This window comes from Cyprinodon tularosa, unplaced genomic scaffold (assembly GCF_016077235.1).
Source record: "Cyprinodon tularosa strain WSP-4 unplaced genomic scaffold, ASM1607723v1 ctg2, whole genome shotgun sequence".
NCBI lineage: Eukaryota > Metazoa > Chordata > Actinopteri > Cyprinodontiformes > Cyprinodontidae > Cyprinodon > Cyprinodon tularosa.
The window spans coordinates 4,213,591-4,233,982 of NW_024038733.1; the positions used below are offsets into that span (position 1 = coordinate 4,213,591).

General features: G+C 38.8%; 1 protein-coding gene across 2 annotated transcripts in view; it reads right to left on the reverse strand.

The window, feature by feature from the left end:
• Positions 1-1,125: 1,125 nt before the first annotated feature.
• Positions 1,126-20,392, reverse strand: part of tars2 (threonyl-tRNA synthetase 2, mitochondrial) — a 49,564-nt gene continuing 30,297 nt past the window's right edge. The window contains exons 1-18 of one of the 2 annotated variants that reach the window (XM_038284466.1): positions 19,534-19,729; positions 15,518-15,690; positions 15,329-15,443; positions 14,848-14,969; positions 13,900-14,008; positions 12,855-12,919; positions 12,704-12,782; positions 11,988-12,134; positions 11,810-11,908; positions 9,564-9,733; positions 9,324-9,486; positions 8,699-8,836; positions 4,068-4,145; positions 2,559-2,659; positions 2,075-2,176; positions 1,736-1,808; positions 1,506-1,620; positions 1,126-1,358 (exon numbers count right to left, since the gene is read on the reverse strand). In XM_038284466.1, the coding sequence (XP_038140394.1) occupies positions 1,216-1,358; positions 1,506-1,620; positions 1,736-1,808; positions 2,075-2,176; positions 2,559-2,659; positions 4,068-4,145; positions 8,699-8,836; positions 9,324-9,486; positions 9,564-9,733; positions 11,810-11,908; positions 11,988-12,134; positions 12,704-12,782; positions 12,855-12,919; positions 13,900-14,008; positions 14,848-14,969; positions 15,329-15,443; positions 15,518-15,690; positions 19,534-19,605 (2,064 nt within the window). In that variant the 5' untranslated portion in view covers positions 19,606-19,729 and the 3' untranslated portion in view covers positions 1,126-1,215. Of the gene's footprint in view, positions 1,359-1,505; positions 1,621-1,735; positions 1,809-2,074; positions 2,177-2,558; positions 2,660-4,067; positions 4,146-8,698; positions 8,837-9,323; positions 9,487-9,563; positions 9,734-11,809; positions 11,909-11,987; positions 12,135-12,703; positions 12,783-12,854; positions 12,920-13,899; positions 14,009-14,847; positions 14,970-15,328; positions 15,444-15,517; positions 15,691-19,533; positions 19,730-20,392 lie in introns of those variants that run through there. The other variant, XR_005280752.1, reaches the window with a different exon arrangement.

Consider the following 20,392-nt stretch of genomic DNA (forward strand, 5'->3'; position numbering starts at 1 on the left):
TAGAGTAAAGATTTGAGGAGTTTTTACTGGACGTAAATGGTCCGTGTCATCACTACACCACTACTGTGCAATGTTGGCTGGTGGCTGAACTGCCAGCCTCGTTGTTTATCTCCACAAGTTGGACAAACTCCAGCACTCTGTGAGCCTCACGGCTATAAAACATGCTTTGAAATCTGGTGCGAAAAAGAAAACATCACATTTAAATGCCTGAAAGGAATAATTGCCCTGTTTGAGGCTGATCTTCAGATTTCTCCTGCAATAAAATTATTTCCTTTACAAAAGTAAACAATTACACCAGTAAAGGTTTAAGGTAAAGTACGCCATGATCAAATTGAATCAGTATTCTGACTTGATTTAAACATGCTAAATTCATTATTTTCCATTACGTTTAATCGCATTACTCTGTTAAACTCCTTGATTTCTTGCTATATCAACATACTTCATAAAAAAATATACAATTTTGCAACTTAAGTCATTTACAACAGACTACATTTGAAGTTTTACACTGAAAACAAGGCATTCTTATTAATGGAAATGTCTTTTTTCCTGGGAGAAAAAAATGCTTCTTCGAAAGATCTGAAATAAAAAGCCTGTCAACCTGCTCGGAACATTTTAATTTAATTGCCTGAATCTCTTAGAAAAGAAAAAAGTACTTTTACAAAAATCATTATTTCTAACTTTTTGTAGAATCCCATTTCTTTCTCTTTGCCTTGGTGTCACTGTTTTGACTGATGTCTTTTTTCCACCCTGCTGCCCTCTTTCAATTAAAGAGAAGGGAAAGCATCCAATCCCTTTGACCTTTACTTTGACTTATCCGTTTCAGCTAAACATAAAAACACGCGGGTCTGACACCACGTCCACCTTTCCTATTTTAGTCAAATCCCCCTCTGTCTCTCTCCCCAAGTCTTTTAAAGGTATGTCTGGTTTTCTGCTCATGTCCTTATAAAACAGGCAGAAGGTTTGCATATTTAATGGCTTTTAGTGAACAAATTGCATCTGCCTCTGAATAATGCAGCTGTTAGACTGATAATGACCTTTAAATGGCCTTAAAATTCCCCTCTATATTTTTCAGGGAACAGATTTATCATCAAATTCCACTAAAGGATATCGATAGGAGCATAAACATGAGTGTTAATGCACTTTTATTATAGTTGATAGCTTTGACATTCATAAGAAAAGTAATAAAGCAGAACATAATTCAGGGACAGTCCGTTCTTAAAATTCGTCTTGGTTGCTCCTGGTGTCTCGTAGCTGTATGAGGGACCGCAGCACCTCCTGCGTCTGTCTGCTGCCCAGCTGTTTACCTCCTCTGCTCCTAACATTCACTGCTCCACTCTCAGACTCCTTATCACCCACAACTGCAAAAAAAGAAGGCAAAAAAAGCTCAAATATGTTAACACTGATATAAGGGAGGCAGGAACAGATGATGGAGCATCAGTGGGAAAAATAACCCAGAACACTGATATAGGCAGCTTTAATTTGCTGCTTTCATTATTCATCTTTACCAAATATGTAGTTGTACTGGGCCAGCTGAGAGGAGCGAATCTTCTTATTTAAGGTTGCACCATGATCGTCGTTTAAACCAACCATGAATCCAGCTTCATGGAACTGCTCCACCACCTTAAGAGGAAGGAAACGTCTTGCTTTTAACATCTTATCTTTAAACTTTGTATATTTACAAATTTATCACAGTGAAGTAGAAAACGATTAGACCATTTTCCCACCATAGACTGACCTGCCTGCTGTATGACTCACTGTTGCCCCCTACAGGAATCACCATTATCTGTGCTGGAGACAACCATAGAGGCCTAGTTTGGAGATAAGTGGAAAGGGAAAAGTATTGGCTTTAAAAGACAGATCTTAATAAATTAATAGATCAAATTTTAGCTTTTTTTAACCATTTAATATTTTATTCTGATTATTATGATCTACAGCTAAAAAAAAAAACTTTTTGATTCCAATACATTGAAATTAAGAAGACTTTACAATGCAACAACTCCCTTTTTAAATTGAAAAACTTTTACATCATTAACTGTTTTTGTAGTGCTTTGTAAAATTGTCTCATAAAAATCACCATTTGCCTCCAAAGTTCTCGGCCAGTATAGCGATCATTCTTTCCAGTGACCCCAGTACAGCCCTGTGGATCATCACTGGTCTGTGCAGCTGTCCGTCTCGTCTAAGAAAAGTTAAATGATGATTAGGTCACAGTTCAAATCAATAAAGAGGGCAATTATAATGATTTTTAAATAAAGGTATCTCTTTCTGCTAAATCGACCAAAAATAATCCCTCAGACTTCGATTTCTTTACCCTTTTCCCCCCAAAAGATCAAATAAATGATAAAACACTTTGATGGAATGAGGCTGACATAAGGTTAAGAAAGATTAAAAGCAGAAGGATGAAGATAATTACTATGGTGTTACAATTCAGGAAGCTACACAGAGGTATGAGTTTATAAAGGAGAGAAGGAGAGGGCTGAACATTGGAGGTTTAAACCAGTACAGATGTAGGAATGTTTCAGAAACCCTGAGCCAAACGCTGCAAACCTCAACCGACTCACCCGACGTACTGAAGGTTGAATCTGATGGGCAGCTGGAAGTCGAGCTGGATTGTGGCACACTGGTGCTGCCGGCCAATAGCATCTTTAATCTGGATGTCGATCTAAGATGAAACAGAGTCGAGGTTTCTTAGTCTCAGGACACACTTCTGCTTTATAAAAACTCTGACTTCAGAGCTCATAAGACTCAAGCTCAGGTCCAAACGCATATTTGTGGACTGAAATGGTTAGAAACTGGTTTCTAGGAGAAGCTGCAGCAGCTGATTGTGGCCATCATGGCCTAGCTTCACAGCTGAGAGGAATGTGTGACTGAGAAGTGTCAGCCTATCCATCTCCAACCTGACTTGACCTGAGGTGGAGCCCATTCTAGATAAAATATTTCTACATTTATAAATAACCTCAGAAGTTAATGAAAAACTTTATTTAGCTTTTACTGCAGTGACAGGATCTCTGTGCCAGACCTAAAGCATGACTGCCAATATAATGAGGCAGGCAGTTTAAAACCCAACAGAAAGCTGTGAATTGTGGCAGATATAGTTCAGACCATCTGAAGAAGAAAAAAAAATATATTCAAAGCTCTGAAGATCTGTTAGTGTGACAACGTTTAATTGGTTGAATTGATCTAGAGCTGTTTGAAATGAAAGTCAGAGAAAGTATTAATCTTTGAATTTTGTAAAAATAAAGTCAGAAAAAGGACAACCAAAATCTCTGCAGAGCCCACACATGCAGGACACAAACTTTTCATTTATAGACTCTAAACCAAGCCTTTAGGTGACAGAGCTACCCAAATAAACCACAAAATTGAAATTTGTATTGAAGAACTTTATTGTCCGTCTATATGCTCTATCCAGAATGGTGTGTTGGCAGCTGCTGCTCTCTGAAACAGGGGAGGCTCAATGGTGTTAAATAAATCCAAATGTCATGTATTGCATTAAAAATGTTGAAACACGTAAAACACACCACAACAGGTGAAAATAGCTGCTGTGAAGCGCTCTGACATAATAAACTCCATGAAATTATAAACCTCATCAGGGATTTCACGTAGAGGCGGACAGGCAGCGTCGTGCTGCTCCAGCGCAGAGGGGAGATTGCTTCCCGACAGCAGAATAAACAGCTGATTAATGCACAACATGTTCACAAAATCAGGTGCTTTTGTGCTCATATCTAATGCCGTTTAATAACTACATTTATGAAGTTTGACAAAGTATATTTTACGACATTTGAGGTTTAGCCTCCCTAGTATTTAATGAGAAATCACCACCGATCCATCCAAATGGAAAAATGTCACCTGATTTAATTTCTTTTAAAAAAATTCTTCTTTAAGGAACCTTTTGCTATACGGTTATTATTCGAGAAAATTATCGACAGATTAATCAATTAGCAAAGCGGGCTTTTGTTTCAACCCTAGTTGCAAAACTCCACTAACTGTTTTTCTATTTGTATTGGCCAAGAAAGATCCTAATCTCTGGATCAATGGAAGCTTGCACTTTCCACACTACCCATCCAACTAACCTTTGGTCCGTAAAAAGCTCCGTCTCCAGGGTTCAGGTCCCAACTTTCAGCAAACTGCTGCAGACTTTTCTCCAACTGCTGCTCAGACGCAAACATATGAGAAGAGGCACAAAAGACCAAGTAAGAGATCAATTCACATTGTGATAACTATATTGACTCTACTGTGTGAGGGAGTTGTAGGAGCCAAGAACTATGGTGTTAAATTACAAAGAATTGAATAAAACGGCCATAAAGCCTCATTAAAAGGAATCAATAGGGATTCCTCTATAAAGCAGCCAGAAACTAGACAAATTAGACTTATGCAGGGAATCATTCGAGCCAATGTTCTGTAAAAGTGTGTTTATTACATCTCAAATACTGCCAGTTCGTTAAGACCAAGGAGGCATTTATAAATTTTTCCCCAAACCAAACTGGTTCCAGTGCTTTAACTGGTGGCACTGGTTCTTTGCGGCTGAAAGCTCTGACTGCAAAAATAATTTCATTTTTAGCACTAACTTTCACCAGCAGTTGGAGGCGGGCTTATGGACACCAACAGCCAAGCAAAATGTCAGCAACAAGCTTTAAAAAAAAAAAAAAAAAATATATATATATACACTATATTGCCAAAAGTATTTGCTCACCCATCCAAATTATTGGAATCAGGTGTTCCAATCACTTCCATGGCCACAGGTGTATAAATTCAAGCACCTAGGCATGCAGACTGTTTTTACAAACATTTGTGAAAGAATGGGTCGCTCTCAGGAGCTCAGTGAATTCCAGCGTGGAACTGTGATAGGATGCCACCTGTGCAACAAATCCAGTCGTGAAATTTCCTCGCTCCTAAATATTCCACAGTGAACTGTCAGCTGTATTATAAGAAAATGGAAGTGTTTGGGAACGACAGCAACTCAGCCACGAAGTGGTAGGCCACGTAAACTGACGGAGCGGGGTCAGCGGATGCTGACGCGCATAGTGCGAAGAGGTCGCCAACTTTCTGCAGAGTCAATCACTACAGACCTCCAAACTTAATGTGGCCTTCAGATTAGCTCAAGAACAGTGCGCAGAGAGCTTCATGGAATGGGTTTCCATGGTCGAGCAGCTGCATCCAAGCCATACATCACCAAGTGCAATGCAAAGCGTCGGATGCGGTGGTGTAAAGCACGCCGCCACTGGACTCTAGAGCAGTGGAGACGCGTTCTCTGGAGTGACGAATCGCGCTTCTCCATCTGGCAATCTGATGGACGGGTCTGGGTTTGGCGGTTGCCAGGAGAACGGTACTTGTCTGACTGCATTGTGCCAAGTGTAAAGTTTGGTGGAGGGGGGATTATGGTGTGGGGTTGTTTTTCAGGAGCTGGGCTTGGCCCCTTAGTTCCAGTGAAAGGAACTCTGAATGCTTCAGCATACCAAGACATTTTGGACAATTCCATGCTCCCAACTTTGTGGGAACAGTTTGGAGCTGGCCCCTTCCTCTTCCAACATGACTGTGCACCAGTGCACAAAGCAAGGTCCATAAAGACATGGATGACAGAGTCTGGTGTGGATGAACTTGACTGGCCTGCACAGAGTCCTGACCTCAACCCGATAGAACACCTTTGGGATGAATTAGAGCGGAGACTGAGAGCCAGGCCTTCTCGTCCAACATCAGTGTGCAACCTCACAAATGCGCTTCTGGAAGAATGGTCAAAAATTCCCATAAACACACTCCTAAACCTTGTGGACAGCCTTCCCAGAAGAGTTGAAGCTGTTCTAGCTGCAAAGGGTGGACCGACGTCATATTGAACCCTATGGATTAGGAACGGGATGTCACTTAAGCTCATATGTGAGTCAAGGCAGGTGAGCAAATACTTTTGGCAATATAGTGTAGTTTGGTTTTTATTAAACCTAATTTAAAACCATAAAGGTGTGGAATCAGAGCTAAACAAACATCCAATTAGCACCAGGACCTCTCTTCCTCCAACCTTTTACTTAAATATATATTACCCATCATCTTGGGTGGGTCACAGACTTTGATTTTTACTGATTTTATAACCATTTCCATCTGGGTTTTTAAACCCATCATTCATCTAACATTATCTAACAACACTAATAAACCTTTCACTATGGATCTGTTAAGCTACGGTCTGTGATTTTAGAGTATATCAAGTTGCATTAATAAAATAAACTAATGGTATTAGGCTGTTTGCAGAGACACTGAGATTGACGGGAGCAAACTTTGTTCTCCCTGACTGCCTGTGCTGATGATCCTGTAGTGAAATTAAATCTTACTCGATAAAACATCAAATAAGTGAGAATGATTATATTTTTACTTAGATTTGAGATAAACCAAACAGGTGCTTATTCAAAACCAGAAAATTGGTTAAAGACTTGGTGATAAACCCGCTACTTGAGCCTTCTATCAGAGAGGTAGTGAGATTGATATGGAGAGATATTTGTGCCATCGGTTTGAGCGCGCAGGAACCAATCCGAGCGCGCAGTGAGACAACACGCGCGCGCGCAAAACCGGTCTGGCGCGCGCTCAACTCTGAAAAACCCTCTCAACACACTGTTCTCGCGCTCAGTTTCATCTCTGCGCGTGCTCGAATCCGTCTCTGCTCGCGCTCGCTCGACCTGCTCTCTCTCCGCGCTCAACACCAGCTCAGCTGTGCGCTGGTGAAGCATTCCTTCCTTCTTCTTCTTCTTTTCTATCATGGCGGATCGCAAGCAACTTTAAGGTGTATACCGCCACCTACTGTTCATGAGTGTGTAGCAACATTGTTTTACATCTATTAAATTCTATTTTTTAATTTTGTATTCTGCAGATAACTAAATAATGCTTTCCTTAATCTATAAACATCCTTTATATTTCCTTTATTTCCCAATAATCCTTTAAGACTCCATTCTTGGCCTGTCATTTCAACTACTCTTCTCAATTTCTCCCTTTCAGGTTCATATGTTTTACAGTTCATTAATATGTAAGCATTCGTTCCAAATACTACATCCGGTTAAATGAAAAAATAAATAAATAAAATAAATAAAAACACAATCAGGAAAATCAAACAACTCTTACAGTTATTTGGTCAACACTCCTAACCATTTGATGAACAGAAGATATTACTATAAAATATCTTGAATTATCTCAAATAAACTTCAGTAAAACAGTTATTAGATCATTGCCTCATCCATCTCTTTTACCTGCTATTGACATGGATTTAAATTTGATGCTTTAAAAGAAAAATAAGGAGGATATTTCAGGTTCCAGTATGGTTCAACAATATATAGATAAAAAATATTATGGATATGTTAAATTTTTTATGGATGCTTCAAAATATTCCAATATTAGGAATGGTGTTTTGTTTTAGTTTCAGAATTTATTTTTAAATCGGGTAAAAGAATCAGTGATGGAATTCAGCCTACAAAGGAGAAATGTTTTGGATCATATTGGCCTTACAATGGATTGAAGAAATCGTTCCATTAAGAAGTTTAGTTTGCTCTGATTTTAGATCAGCGACCGTTATATTAATTTAAACGCAATTATTCAGACAGCAGACCTGATCTGAAATTTAACAATTATTATTTAGAAGACCTTTTACAGATGGACTCTAAATAAGAGGGTTATTCTTTATTATATATATTAAAAAGAATAATTTGATAAACAGGATTTTTCAGTTGGTGGCGATAATTGTTGTTTGCCAACCTCCATAAAAAACAACAAAAAGAAGAAACACCCGCCACAAAAGCTAAGAGTAAGGCCAATATGATCCAAAACATTATCTATATACTGTTGAACCATACTTGAACCTGAAATATCCTCCTTATTTTTCTTTTAAAACAGCAAATTTAAATCCATGTCAATAGCAGGTAAAAGAGATGGATGAGGCAATGATCTAATAACTGTTTTACTGAAGTTTATTTGAGATAATTCAAGATATTTTATAGTACTATCTTAGGAATGTTGACAAAATAACTGTAAGAGTAGTTTGATTTTCCTGATTGTGTTTTTATTTATTTATTTATTTTTTCATCTAACCGGATGTAGTATTTGGAACGAATGCTTACATATTAATGAACTGTAAAACATATGAACCTGAAATGGAAAAATTGAGAAGAGTAGTTGAAATGACAGGCCAAGAATGGAGTCTTAAAGGATTATTGGGAAATAAAGGAAATATAAAGGATGTTTATAGATTAAGGAAAGCATTATTTAGTTATCTGCAGAATACAAAATTAAAAAATAGAATTTAAAAGATGTAAAACAATGTTGCTACACACTCATGAACAGTAGGTGGCGGTATACACCTTAAAGTTGCTTGCGATCCGCCATGATAGAAAAGAAGAAGAAGAAGAAGGAAGGAATGCTTTCATTGGATGAAAAGAAGCTGAGTGTGATTGGCTGATGGTATGGTTCATTTACATACATTGCTGAAGTTGCGAGCGCAGAAACAGCCGAGCGCACAGCTGGTGTTGAGCAGAGACGGATTCGAGCACGCGCAGAGATGAAACTGAGCGCGAGAACAGTGTGTTGAGAGGGTTTTTCAGAGTTGAGCGCGCGCCAGACCGGTTTTGCGCGCGCGCGTGTTGTCTCACTGCGCGCTCGGATTGGTTCCTGCGCGCTCAAACCGATGGCACAAATATCTCTCCATAGATTGATAGTGTGTGAAAGTGTGTGTGTTTGCCTGCTCGGCGTGGTCCCACTGCTCAGGCTCTCCCAGGCACGGAGTGGGACGGGTGGATAGCAAGCAGTGGAAGGAAAACCCAAACACTTGATAGACGCTCCGAACAAAGTCCAAACAAGCCACAATCTCCTGTTCCAGCTGTGGAGAAAGTTTTAAACGGAGGTGGGACAAGAGGACAGGGCGGTTTGTAGCATTCAACAGAACTAAGAGTGAAGACAAAGGGGTTCAAAGGGTTAAATTCCTAATAGGTAGGAAGGGTGCTTCCAAGATTGAATTAGCATTTCAGAGGCCAACGATTATCATGTGATTGTGATCTATGTAAATAACTGAGGCACAAACAAAAACCTTGAGGACAGACATGATAGGAGAGATCCAGATCTTGAGGCAGGAGATCAGAATGACTACATCTGCTGTGTCTCGATGTGGAGGTATCATGTTTAAATGGGACAAAGGCTTACATTCATCCAGGCTGAGGCCTCCTGGAATGTTTCGGGACTTATTTGCACAGCCCATCTAATCATCATGCCACATGTCTCCTTTAAAGCCTCAATTTGGCTAAAGCGCCTCCAGAGATGTACTGTGGTTTAAAGAAAAATAATCAGTAGTCTCGGCCAACATGTTTTACCTGCTCTGGTGTGCAAAAAATGTGAGCGTCGTCCTGGCAGAACCTCCGCACGCGTGTCAGACCTCCCAGAGCTCCAGAGAGCTCGTTTCGATGCAGAGCCCCGAAGTCGGCCCACCGCAGAGGGAGCTCCCGCCACGAGCGAACTCGATGCTCAAACATGAGACTGAACCCAAAAGGATAGAGTGGGTTACCATGGAGATGTAGGTGAATTTACATATGAGTGTATCTTTCTGCCGTTACCAGTGTGCAGGACAGTTCATGGGCTTCAGAGCGAAGGTCTGAGAGTCCTCCGAGGTCACCGTGAACATGTTCTCGCTATAATGCTCCCAGTGGCCAGAGCGCTCCCATAGGGCTGTGCTATAAAGAGTCGGGGTCACGACCTCGGTGAAGCCTCGCCTTCGGTACTCGCTCTGAGAGGGGTCGGAAAGGAAAGGATGTGTGCAACAATGAGTGAAGGAGCGGATCAGGCTGTCACAACAGTGTCATTATTAAACTAAGACTAACATTCTGACCACTGACACAAAGCCGTAAATCCTCAGAGTCATAAACCAAGCAGATTAATGAGAGGAATTCAGTTTGCAGGAGAGACAGTCATTATGGACGGAAACAAATAAAAAGCTTTCAGTGTCTGATTTTATAAATACGGCTTTTGGGTCTTATTTGAAGTTAGTAAAATCACATTAGGGCTTGTATTCCAATTCAGCTAAAGCTGTATTAAGGTCAATTTATGTAAAGTTTGCAGCACAATGATGCAGCTCAGCTGGTGTTTTATGACTTCAATTCTAATTTGTGTTTACAGGAAAGAAATGAACCGATGAATCCATATTAGAGGACAAGTTTAAATCTACCTCAAATACATGAGCTTTACTGAATATCAACCTTTGGTCTTTGTTGAATCAACTCAATAATCTGAGATCTATTATATAAACTAATGTCCATAAAAATGATTTTATGTACAAAGCTTTAGTCTTTAAACAAATTCTTGAAAAAACTAAAACTGATAAAAGCCAGAGCAGACCAGAGGTTTGATGTCCGCAGTAGATTGTGTTTTCTGCATGTTTCAGTGGGTTAATTTGAACCTTTAAAGACCCTTTCAATACTTAATTACAAGACCTTCAGTGATAACAAAAAGCTTATAGACTTATAACTTATTGGATTAATAATCCAATAAGTTATAAGTGATATTATTGGATTAATATCACTAGGTTCCTTAAAGGTGTAGTGGGGGATGTTCTTTATCCTGGTGGATCATGAAAATAAGTGGTCTTTGACCGAAGGTCGTGGGAGGAAAGTACGTGATGGCGTACACTGAAAGCACAGATCGGGCTTTCCACTGATGCCTCATTTGCAAAGTTTCTACTCGACAGGTAAAGTTTGGCATGTTATTTTCACATCCCTGCTGGTGAAAGATACCTACCTCTATATTGTAACTTTCCAGGGAAGACAAGTTTATTTATTTTGTAAGTTGCATCGTTAGTAGGTATATAGTGGCCACAAATCCTTATTTAACCCGCAAACATGTCCAAATTTCCACTACAGCACACACACAAACAAACATGTCATGATTTTTTTAATGTACCAATAGTCTTACTTGCGGGAAAGTTTTTATATATAAATATGGGTGAGATGATGATTCAATCAGAGCGACCATCTTATCTATGCGTCCACGCACCTCCTTAAGAAGATATAGTGGTTCTGCAACTTTCAGATTTGCCCCTGGCCTCCAAAACCTGAATCAAAAGGCTAAGCTGCCTCAGTAGCATGAAGCCAAGCTAATATTAGAAGTAGGGGTTTTGAAGGATACCAGTAACCTGGCATAAGCCAGATTCATATCTTGCAGAATTTAAATTGATCTCCACGTATCATCTGTGGAGGCTCTTCTAGAAAGGGTTCCCAAAAAGGAACAGACATTCAGTCCAATTCTTCGAGCTGATTGGGTACCTGCTTCCATGTAGAAATTTTAGCCAATCACAGCAGCAGTTTGATTTGTTTCCTAACTAGTGAAGTTAACTGATAAGTTGAATTCTTAGCAAATCTGGCCAGCAGGAATTCTAAATCACCTTCTCACCCACAAAACCAAAAAACACATCTATTTATTCGCTTTTCGAAAAAGAAATAGAGTTTATTCCAGCTGAAACGCCTCTGGCCGACGCCTTACAGGTCACTGCATTTCTTTGCGCAGAAACATTTCTGTATCGATGCAACACATCTACTAGGCACCAGCGTGATGCATTTTTAAGTAACAACTATATTTTTAAGACATAAACAAATCCTATTTAGATGCCCATTGTTAAAACACTTGGGAAAACAGAGAAATAAAAACTGTTGAAATACTGATAAGCTTGACTTTTTCAGACTATTTAAAGCGTAAAACGAGCCGTTTGATTTAACTGGTCCTGCTAAAGATAATGAGTCAGTTTTGTTAAAAAGGAGGTCCTAATATTTTAAGCTAAATGTAGTTTTAAAATGCATAAAATGCAGAGCACCTTAATAAAGTCGGTGAGCGTGTTGTAGATGTGGGCTCCTTTAGGCAGGAAGAAGCAGCTGCCTGGGCTCACATCATTGAAGAAGAACAGCTCCTGGTCCTGTGCAGAAAAACACCACACTGCTGAGGGGGAACCTGACTTTAATGTTGAACTTTATTTAATGCACCGCTCATCTTACTGTTCCAATGCGTCTGTGGTCTCTCCTCCTCGCTTCTTCCTGCTCCCTCTCCCACTCCTCCCTGTCCTTCTCCCCTGGAAACGCCACACCTAACAGGCGCGTTAAACCGGCAGACTCTGTCTGGTTGGACAGGGTGACGGAGGACAGCTGGGATGACACAGCAGCGGCGCGACGAGGACAATGAGGGGACAGAGAAAATAATGAGCGAACAAACAGATGGCAACAGAGGAAAGGAAAGTGACAGGCAGGCAAAATAGAAAGGAAGAATGGACAGAAGAGAGTGAGATCTATCTGATGGAAAGCATTGTGTTAGAGCTTGGAGCAGGAATATGGCCTCTGGCAAACACAACATCCTGCCACCAGTACTTCCAGCCTCATGCTGTTGTGGAATTCCAGCCTGCCCAGTATAGAGACAGACCCGTAAGTCAGTAAAATGTGGGGGGGGTTGTATTTATGCAATAAAAACAGTATAAATGGTCCAAATAAATAGGGAGCTTTGATGCGATTTGATTATAGCGTGATCACAAATTCTCAATTGATGTTTAAACCATTAAGAAAAAAGGGCAGAGCTACAAAACGTTAAACTGTGTTTGGCTTTCAGGGAGCTGGTTATCTACCTTTGAGATGAAGACAACTTCAGAACACCTGAGCAAAAGAAAATCCAGAAAACAGAATCAGATTAAGAAGGTTAGGAGAAGAAAGAGACAACCACTCACCTGGAGCATCTTAAAGACCTTAAGGAAGCCTGTGTGCGGGAGGAGTGGCCCATTACACACTGCTAAGCTGTCCCCACACCTGGATCACATGAGGGATAACAGCGGCTCAGATTTTTGCTCTTACTAAAAGCAGATTAATATCCACACATACCTGTAGACTGTGAGAGTGGAGCCATTTAGCTCTTCCTCAATAAACTGCAGTATCAGTTTACTGTTCTGTAACAAACACAGAAAGTGCTTTAATTTTAAAGTTTAAAGTTAAACTTAATCCCTTATAGGGCAATTATGATTAAAATTCTAATTCCTAATTAAAAAAACAAATACTTGAAGTCATAAAACAAACATATAAGCAGCTTATCCAGGTTATTTGCCGTGTCATGGTGTCCTTAATGATGGTTACCATGGTTTTCCTCTATGGGGTATCGTGGTGTTGATCAAACTAAATTTAGATGTCCTCAAATGTATAAACAAGGTGCTGAGTCCTTCGACATATTGAAATGAATAGGTCAGCCTATACTGAAATTGAATTCAAGCGGTCTATTATACGTTTCTTTCTGCTCCCTCTGATGTAATTGGTCGGACCCCTGGAGCCAGTTCTTAATGATGTAGGCTGCTTATCACTGGAAGACGTTTGCCAAATGAATGTCTTTGACTACAATGCTCTATAACATATTTGACAATATTGTCCTTTAATTCCTTAAAAGAAAGCAACTAATCAGACAGTTTCAACAGCAAAAAGGTCTAAATATCTGGTGATGTAAGAGTTCCTGAAGAGCTACTTGCAGTGCCACATCACAGCCTGCTGTTTTCTTCATGGCCTTGCAAACTCTAAAATCCTCAGACCCATAAAATATGGAAAGAATAAACGCAACAAGTGTGTAAAAAAATTGAAAAATGTATGAATTAGAGAATAAAACTTTGAAATTTAAGGCAGACTATGTAAAATCAGCATTCAACTGCTGCTTGTTAGAACCTAATATTAAGGATATAATGAAGACTTTTTAGTATGCAGCATCAAACTGTGTGCAGCTTTTTAAATGAATTACAGTATAATATAACACTTAGGGAATGAAGGACAATCACAACTTAGGATGACTTAATCCACTACTGACGGGATCTATACCTGAAATAAAACAGTCATTTGATGCATAAATGTCCAGCATTAGGAAAGGGAAGGATAAAGCAGTAGTACTGACCTGGAAGAGTTTAAGAAGCTCTGCTTTGTTAAGCTCCAGTTGGGATAAAGGAAGTTTACGTGCTGCAGCTGCCTTACATTTAGCCTCAACATCAGTCAGAGAAAAGGAACTGAGGAAGGAAATGGATTCAGGTTCAACAAATCAACAGGACTAATGTTCCATCTCCAGATCTAATATTTTCCTTGACCCTTTCCACTTTTCCATTGCTTACGACTTTTTGGGCTCTTTTGGGGGTCTGGAGGAGACTTAATTACCGTATATACTCTCTAATCGTCTCACAGTTTACAGTTTGTGTAAAGAAAGTACTTCTTTACATAAAATGTATGGAAAAAAAGAATAAAAAAAAAAACACAGTGAAATATCATTTTGGATGGTTGTATAACTCCCCATTAGTAATTAGGAAACCAAAATGATGAGAAAGTTAAACAGAAATTCAAACCAAAAATGAAAGCAATGCTGTAAATGGAAATGCAGCCAATTGGAATTAGAATTAAACTTTTTATTGTCATTAGACTGTCACAAGTACAAAGCAACAAAATGAACTCTCTGCATTTAACCCATCCTGTTGGGGAGCAGTGAGCTGCCATCGTGGGGCGCCGGGGGAGCAGTGTGGGGTTAAAGGTCTTTGCTCAGGGACTCCGAGTGGCAGGGAAGCCAAGACCTTTTTCTAAGTAATTCAATTTTATTTATTTTTTAATAGAAGTAAATTCTGGACATTTCTACTTATTTCTAAACTAATGTCTGCAGTTTATAAACCTGTATAGGATCCCGGAGCACTAGAAACGATAATAACATATTTAATGTAACAGTAACTAGAGACGTAATGTACAGCAAAGGAAATAAACTCCCATATTCCAAAAACTCTTTTTTTCAAGAAATGCCTTCCAAAAAAGCTCTGCGACTTAAACTGAAACAAAACTAATTCATCTGTTCACACAATTACCTCACCTGCTGCTTAGGACATGGTCACAGAAGAGTCCGAGCTCTGATGCCCCTTCCCGGCACACCTCTGCTCCAAATATCCCCTCCAAAACACCCCCAAGGACACACGCTCCTGTCCTCCATGCTGCCTGTAAATGAGAGGTGTTACAGAGGGTAAGCAAAAAAAGGGTCTCTTTACAGTTTAGAAAAAAGTAGAGTAAACCCATTTCTTTCTGTATTCGAGAAAAGTACCGCTTAGTTAGCTCTGGTGTCTAAGCTGCCGTAAATAAAGCACCGCTCTGCGTTACATGACTACTTCGGCAATGGATTCAGACTTCTAAAGTTACATGAGCAAATTTTTGACAAGAGCAGCCTGCAAAGAGCATCAATACGACCCAATATGCTGTGTGATGAGCTGAAAAATCATTTAATTTATCTCAAATTTAGCAAATACTAGGCTAAAGAAATTTCCCAGTTTTGCTTTAAGAAAACAGGAAAAAAAACATACCTGTCTCCCTTCAGGTGTTTTAAATCCTAGAAACTGCAGCTCACAGTCTCCCTCTAGAGGACGTCCAAGCTCCCACAGCTCCCCATTCACCTTACTCACCAGGGCTCCTTTCACCCTGCAATAAAACTAGAATTATTACCTGCAGATATGCAACACATGAACACATCTGAACATGCATTATGTATTTACCTGAGATTTTGTGCTATGGAAAGGGGCGTGGTTTCTCCAGATGTTCCCTTTACTGTTTGTCCATCGGTAAGGTGGATGCAGAGAGGGTTTCCTCTTACCTCAGATCTCTTCTTGCCTCGTTCATCCCATAGAGACTCAAAGACTCGCAGGCGCTCAGATAACGCTGGAGACGGCTGAAGATGGAAAGATTGAGGGGGAAAAAAATCAAATGGAAAGAGCCACAAAGGTCTTTAAAACAAAAACCTAACAAAAGTCAGTAATCTGTCATCAAAATGACAGTATTTCATCAATTTGGCTATGAATGCTATTCTGAAGCCATGTTTTTGTAACAGGAACCTATATGCTTCTCACTGGTTTACTCTAGTTAGATTCATATTTTATGAGCCTTAAGGGGTTTAGCATAAACACTGGGGAATATTACATTATAGATCCAATGTTATTTCATTTTTCACTGCTGCTTTGAGTCGAGTAAAAAGACCTTCCAGTCAAAACACTGATGACTCTTTAAACTATGGTCCTCAGGCTTCCTCTAGTGGTAGAAAATGTGAATTTTGACTTCAAAAGGGAGTCTGTTTCAATCGGTGGAACCGGAATATAAAGTCTGACCAGTGACGTAAAGCACTCACTATGCAACACATTTTGATATCAACGTTTTGGTGTCACTTTTGTTTATAACCATTGAATTTTAACGCAAAAGGTCATGGTCAATATTAGCAAATATATCAACGACGGTCGGGGTTTAATCAATGAACAAACTGCAGACCTAACAAGAAGGAAAGAAAAGGGGGAAAAGGGAAGGAAAGATAACACAAGGAACAGACAAATTACTAAACTAAGTTGGAATAGTGGAAGAGCAGGTGGACAGTAAAACAGATACTAATAAATAGACATAGGAGAAATGAAAATGGGAGGAAGAAACATGATAATGGCAAAAGGAGGAAGAAGCAAATGAACAACCAAGATTAGAAATAAGAAATAATTGGAGTTAGCTTAAAGAATTAAGGAAATAAGGACAAAATAAAGAAATAAGGACAAAGGGAGAAAGAAAAGTATAAAAATAAATAGAAGAAAGAAGAAACAAACTAGGTTTGCAAGAAATTGGGACTGGGCAATAAATCGCTGTATTAGAATAATAATTTATATTGACGCAAATCAATATAAAACGTGTCATTCAGAACCACTTGGTATTCTGGGGGATGTAAGAGGAGGAAATCATTAGCCTGAATGAGCACCGCTGGTAGCAGAGCTCGCTTCTTTTTAAACAGAATTTTTTTATGTAGGGTTATAATTTACACGTGTTGTCTTTTTTTTCTCCCCATGGTCTTTTATTTTCAAAAATGTAAAAAATGTTAATCAATAAATATCAATATTGACTAATGTGAAAGTTTTATATCATGCTAGTTTTCAGCCAAATCCCAAGGCCCTAGAATAAATCAAGGTAAATAAAAGTAGAAAGAATAGATGGAAAGCAAATGAAAGAAAATAGATGGATTTTAGATGGGGAAATGAATAAACTCCGTATAGAATCTCAGTCTTCAAAAAGGCACATTTCTAGGATGACTTAACAACCTAGAGTAAATTACAGCAGACTAGAAAAAATGTGCCTGTGGCACTTTAAGAACCCCCTTCAATATCCCCATTAATCCAGCTGGCAATTGGATATGGTTGATGTGGGACTTAAAAGCCAGTGAAACAAAGAGCATCAGGGATGGGGTTGTTCTCTCTGCTCACATTCATCCCATTCTAAACAGGTTTCCAATGAACACTCTGCTGAACAGCAGTGTGTGTTCATTATGTTCCATTCCTTGTTGACTGTTCCAACACTATAATTATAGTACAATTATCCACCGAAGTGGCATATTTGAGGTTAACTAAAGGGTCAATATATTAACATATACGTCTTGTTATAAATAAAACAAAGGCTTTGTCTGACTTTACCTCAGACAAAGAAAGAGACATCTGCCAAAGGGAAGATAATGATGTACAAATGTTGATAGTAAGTGTACAAGTGAGGCTAGAGATTTGAAACGTATTCAGATAAAACCCAGAGGACAGAATAAAAAAATAAATAAAATTCATACAAATCACCTGAGATGTCTAAAAAAACCAACTCTCTAAAGTCAGAAAAATAGTAAAGAATTGCATCCTCAGATAGATAATCTGAGTCTACTAGTACAGTGTTTTATGCACTAAGAGAAAGCGAAATTCAAATCAAGTAAAAAACAAAAAAAAAGAGTTAACAAAAAACTGCTATACTACTATAACACATGCAGAAGGTATAACATTAACACCTGCAAGGCGAGCTGGACGACACCCCCAGCACCTGTAACACAATATGCTTTCTTTTTTTGTATTTATATTAGTTGATTTAATATAATTTAGATATATGAATAAACAAGATAAAAGCCACATGAACTGTCAAAAACGTAAAATCTCTAATATCAGCAAGCCGACATAAAAACTCTACTTTTTAAAGTTTGCATAACATGTTGATTATTAATAAACTGGTCATTGTTTTCATACCTGTAGTAGTTGAAAATTGTTCTTTGTTTCAGAGTAAAGTCACTTGTTCAAGCCTTTTGTAACTTCCCACACTACTAAATAAGTAAGCAAAGTATTTCTGATTCGTGCTGATATATCAGGTCAATATCGACAATACTCAAAGCTGCAATATAGGCATTATATATATATATATATATATATATATATAATATTTATTGATCTCACAGTGGAGAAATTTAATTATATGGTTTTAAAAGTAGCTGAATAAAAAAAAAGAAAGAAAACTACAAATTGGTTCCTTGATGTATTTTAGGTCAAAAAAATTCCTGTCAAACTTTGGTGGCTATAAGCCCATCAGAACATTGGCACGATGCATAGAACAAATTAATATGTGGATGCACCATAAGTTTCTCCAACTGAATAAAATCAAAACTGATCTAGAGTTAGCTTACAGCTTTAGTTAGTACAGCAAGAAACTACTGCTTATGGCCTAAATCTTGGTGTCATGATGGACTCGGACCTAAAGATTGAGAGGCACATAAAAGCCTTTAATCACCTGAAGAATGTTTCCAGGTTTAAGGACTAATGTCCAAACAGAATCTAGAAAAACTCATTCATGCGTTTATCTTTAGTAGAAGTGATCACTGCAACAGTATCTTCAAAGGTTTGCCGAAAAAGTTCATCAGACAGCTGCAGCTGATCTAAAACTCTGGTGCCCGTGTTCTCACTAGAACTAAGAAAGTTGAGCACATCAGTCTGGTTTTGAAGTCCTTCCACTGACTCCCTGTATCTCAGATAACGGACGATAAAATCCTTATGTTAGTCTATAAATCACTGAATAGATCAGTACCTCAATACATATTTGTTGTCAGTGTATGGACCTCTCAGGTCTTCTAGTTCAGGTCTATGCTGTCCATCCAGAACTAGTACCAAACATGGAGAAGCAAAATTTCTTTTAAGCCTGAGTTCTTTTAAGCCAAAGTTAAAAACACATTTGTTTACAAGTGCATTTGACTGTTTACTGAGGTATTCCAACTGTTTCGTTTCCTCTATTACCTGCTTTTATCACGTTTTTACATTTACTTGCTGTCATTTTCTCTCCTTTACCATTTAAATTCTGTAAAACATTTGAATTGTCTTTGTACTGAATTGTGCTACACAACTTGCCTTTTCCACAGCATACACATATGTGCATATATATATACATATACACACACACATATATATACACAGCTATAAAATATATACACACACATACACACTATAAAACATATACACACACATATATATCTATATCTATATATATACACACACACACACACTTGTTTGCAAGTATTGAGAATTACATTTCAAATCATGATTACTAAAGCATATTAAGAACTTTTTTCCCTCAAATTTTTTAAATTGACATCAGCTGAAGCTCCTGGCATGTCACATACATACAGTAAACAGACTGTCAAGTAGGCTAACGCTAGCATGAGTTAGCTTCTTGTAGCTATAACAACTCCCCGCACCTTGCTGTATCTCCTGCGTATGTGGAGTGTTGACCTACTGATGACCAGCTTAAACAGCCGAGTCACCGCCATCCCGTTTGCGCCTATCAAAGGGTTACTGTATAGACATGTTTCGTTTCTTTCAACCTATGCAAGCGGCCATGATAGGAAACACGAAATTAGCAGAACCGCGGTGACGTCCGTGTCTGGAGTTGTGACGCAGGTTCGGAATCAACGTGCGCGCTCCCTGTAGCGCGCGCTCCCTGACAGAAATGTTCTGCAAAGGCAGACCGATGAAGTGCATAGTACTATATAGCTGTGAACACCAATAACTAAAAGCTCAAATATCACATGTTCGTAATTAATTTTGTTCCGTTACTTGATACACGTCTTTGCGCATGCGCCAAACTGCCGCATATAGGCTGATAGCAATGCTGATAGGGGGGTTTATGTGCCGTCCTCTTCATTTAACAATTAAATCTTCTGGAGTTTTCTAACATCGACGCCCCCCAAAAAAGCCACCTTTCTCATCTACATCTACAATGTTGATAAACGTTTTTCTTAATATGAGAGCGCCAATCACCCATGTGCGGTCTTTTTAAAATACACAAAAATAAAATGGCGTACATTATTAAGAAAAAAAAAATATTTATATGATACAAGTCTGTGTTCACCATTACTATGAAAGCAATCCCAATGAAGCTCTACCGATTATTTTGTGTGTTTAACAGTTTTAAGTTTTTGGCTTTAAGATGAAGTACCGCCAGTCTGCCACATGGGGGTGCTAGTGCATTATAAGGGTGTAAAGTGCAACCAAATGAGGACATCAAAAACTTGGAATATATCCTATTTTTTAGGTTCCTTAAAACGCTTAATCATT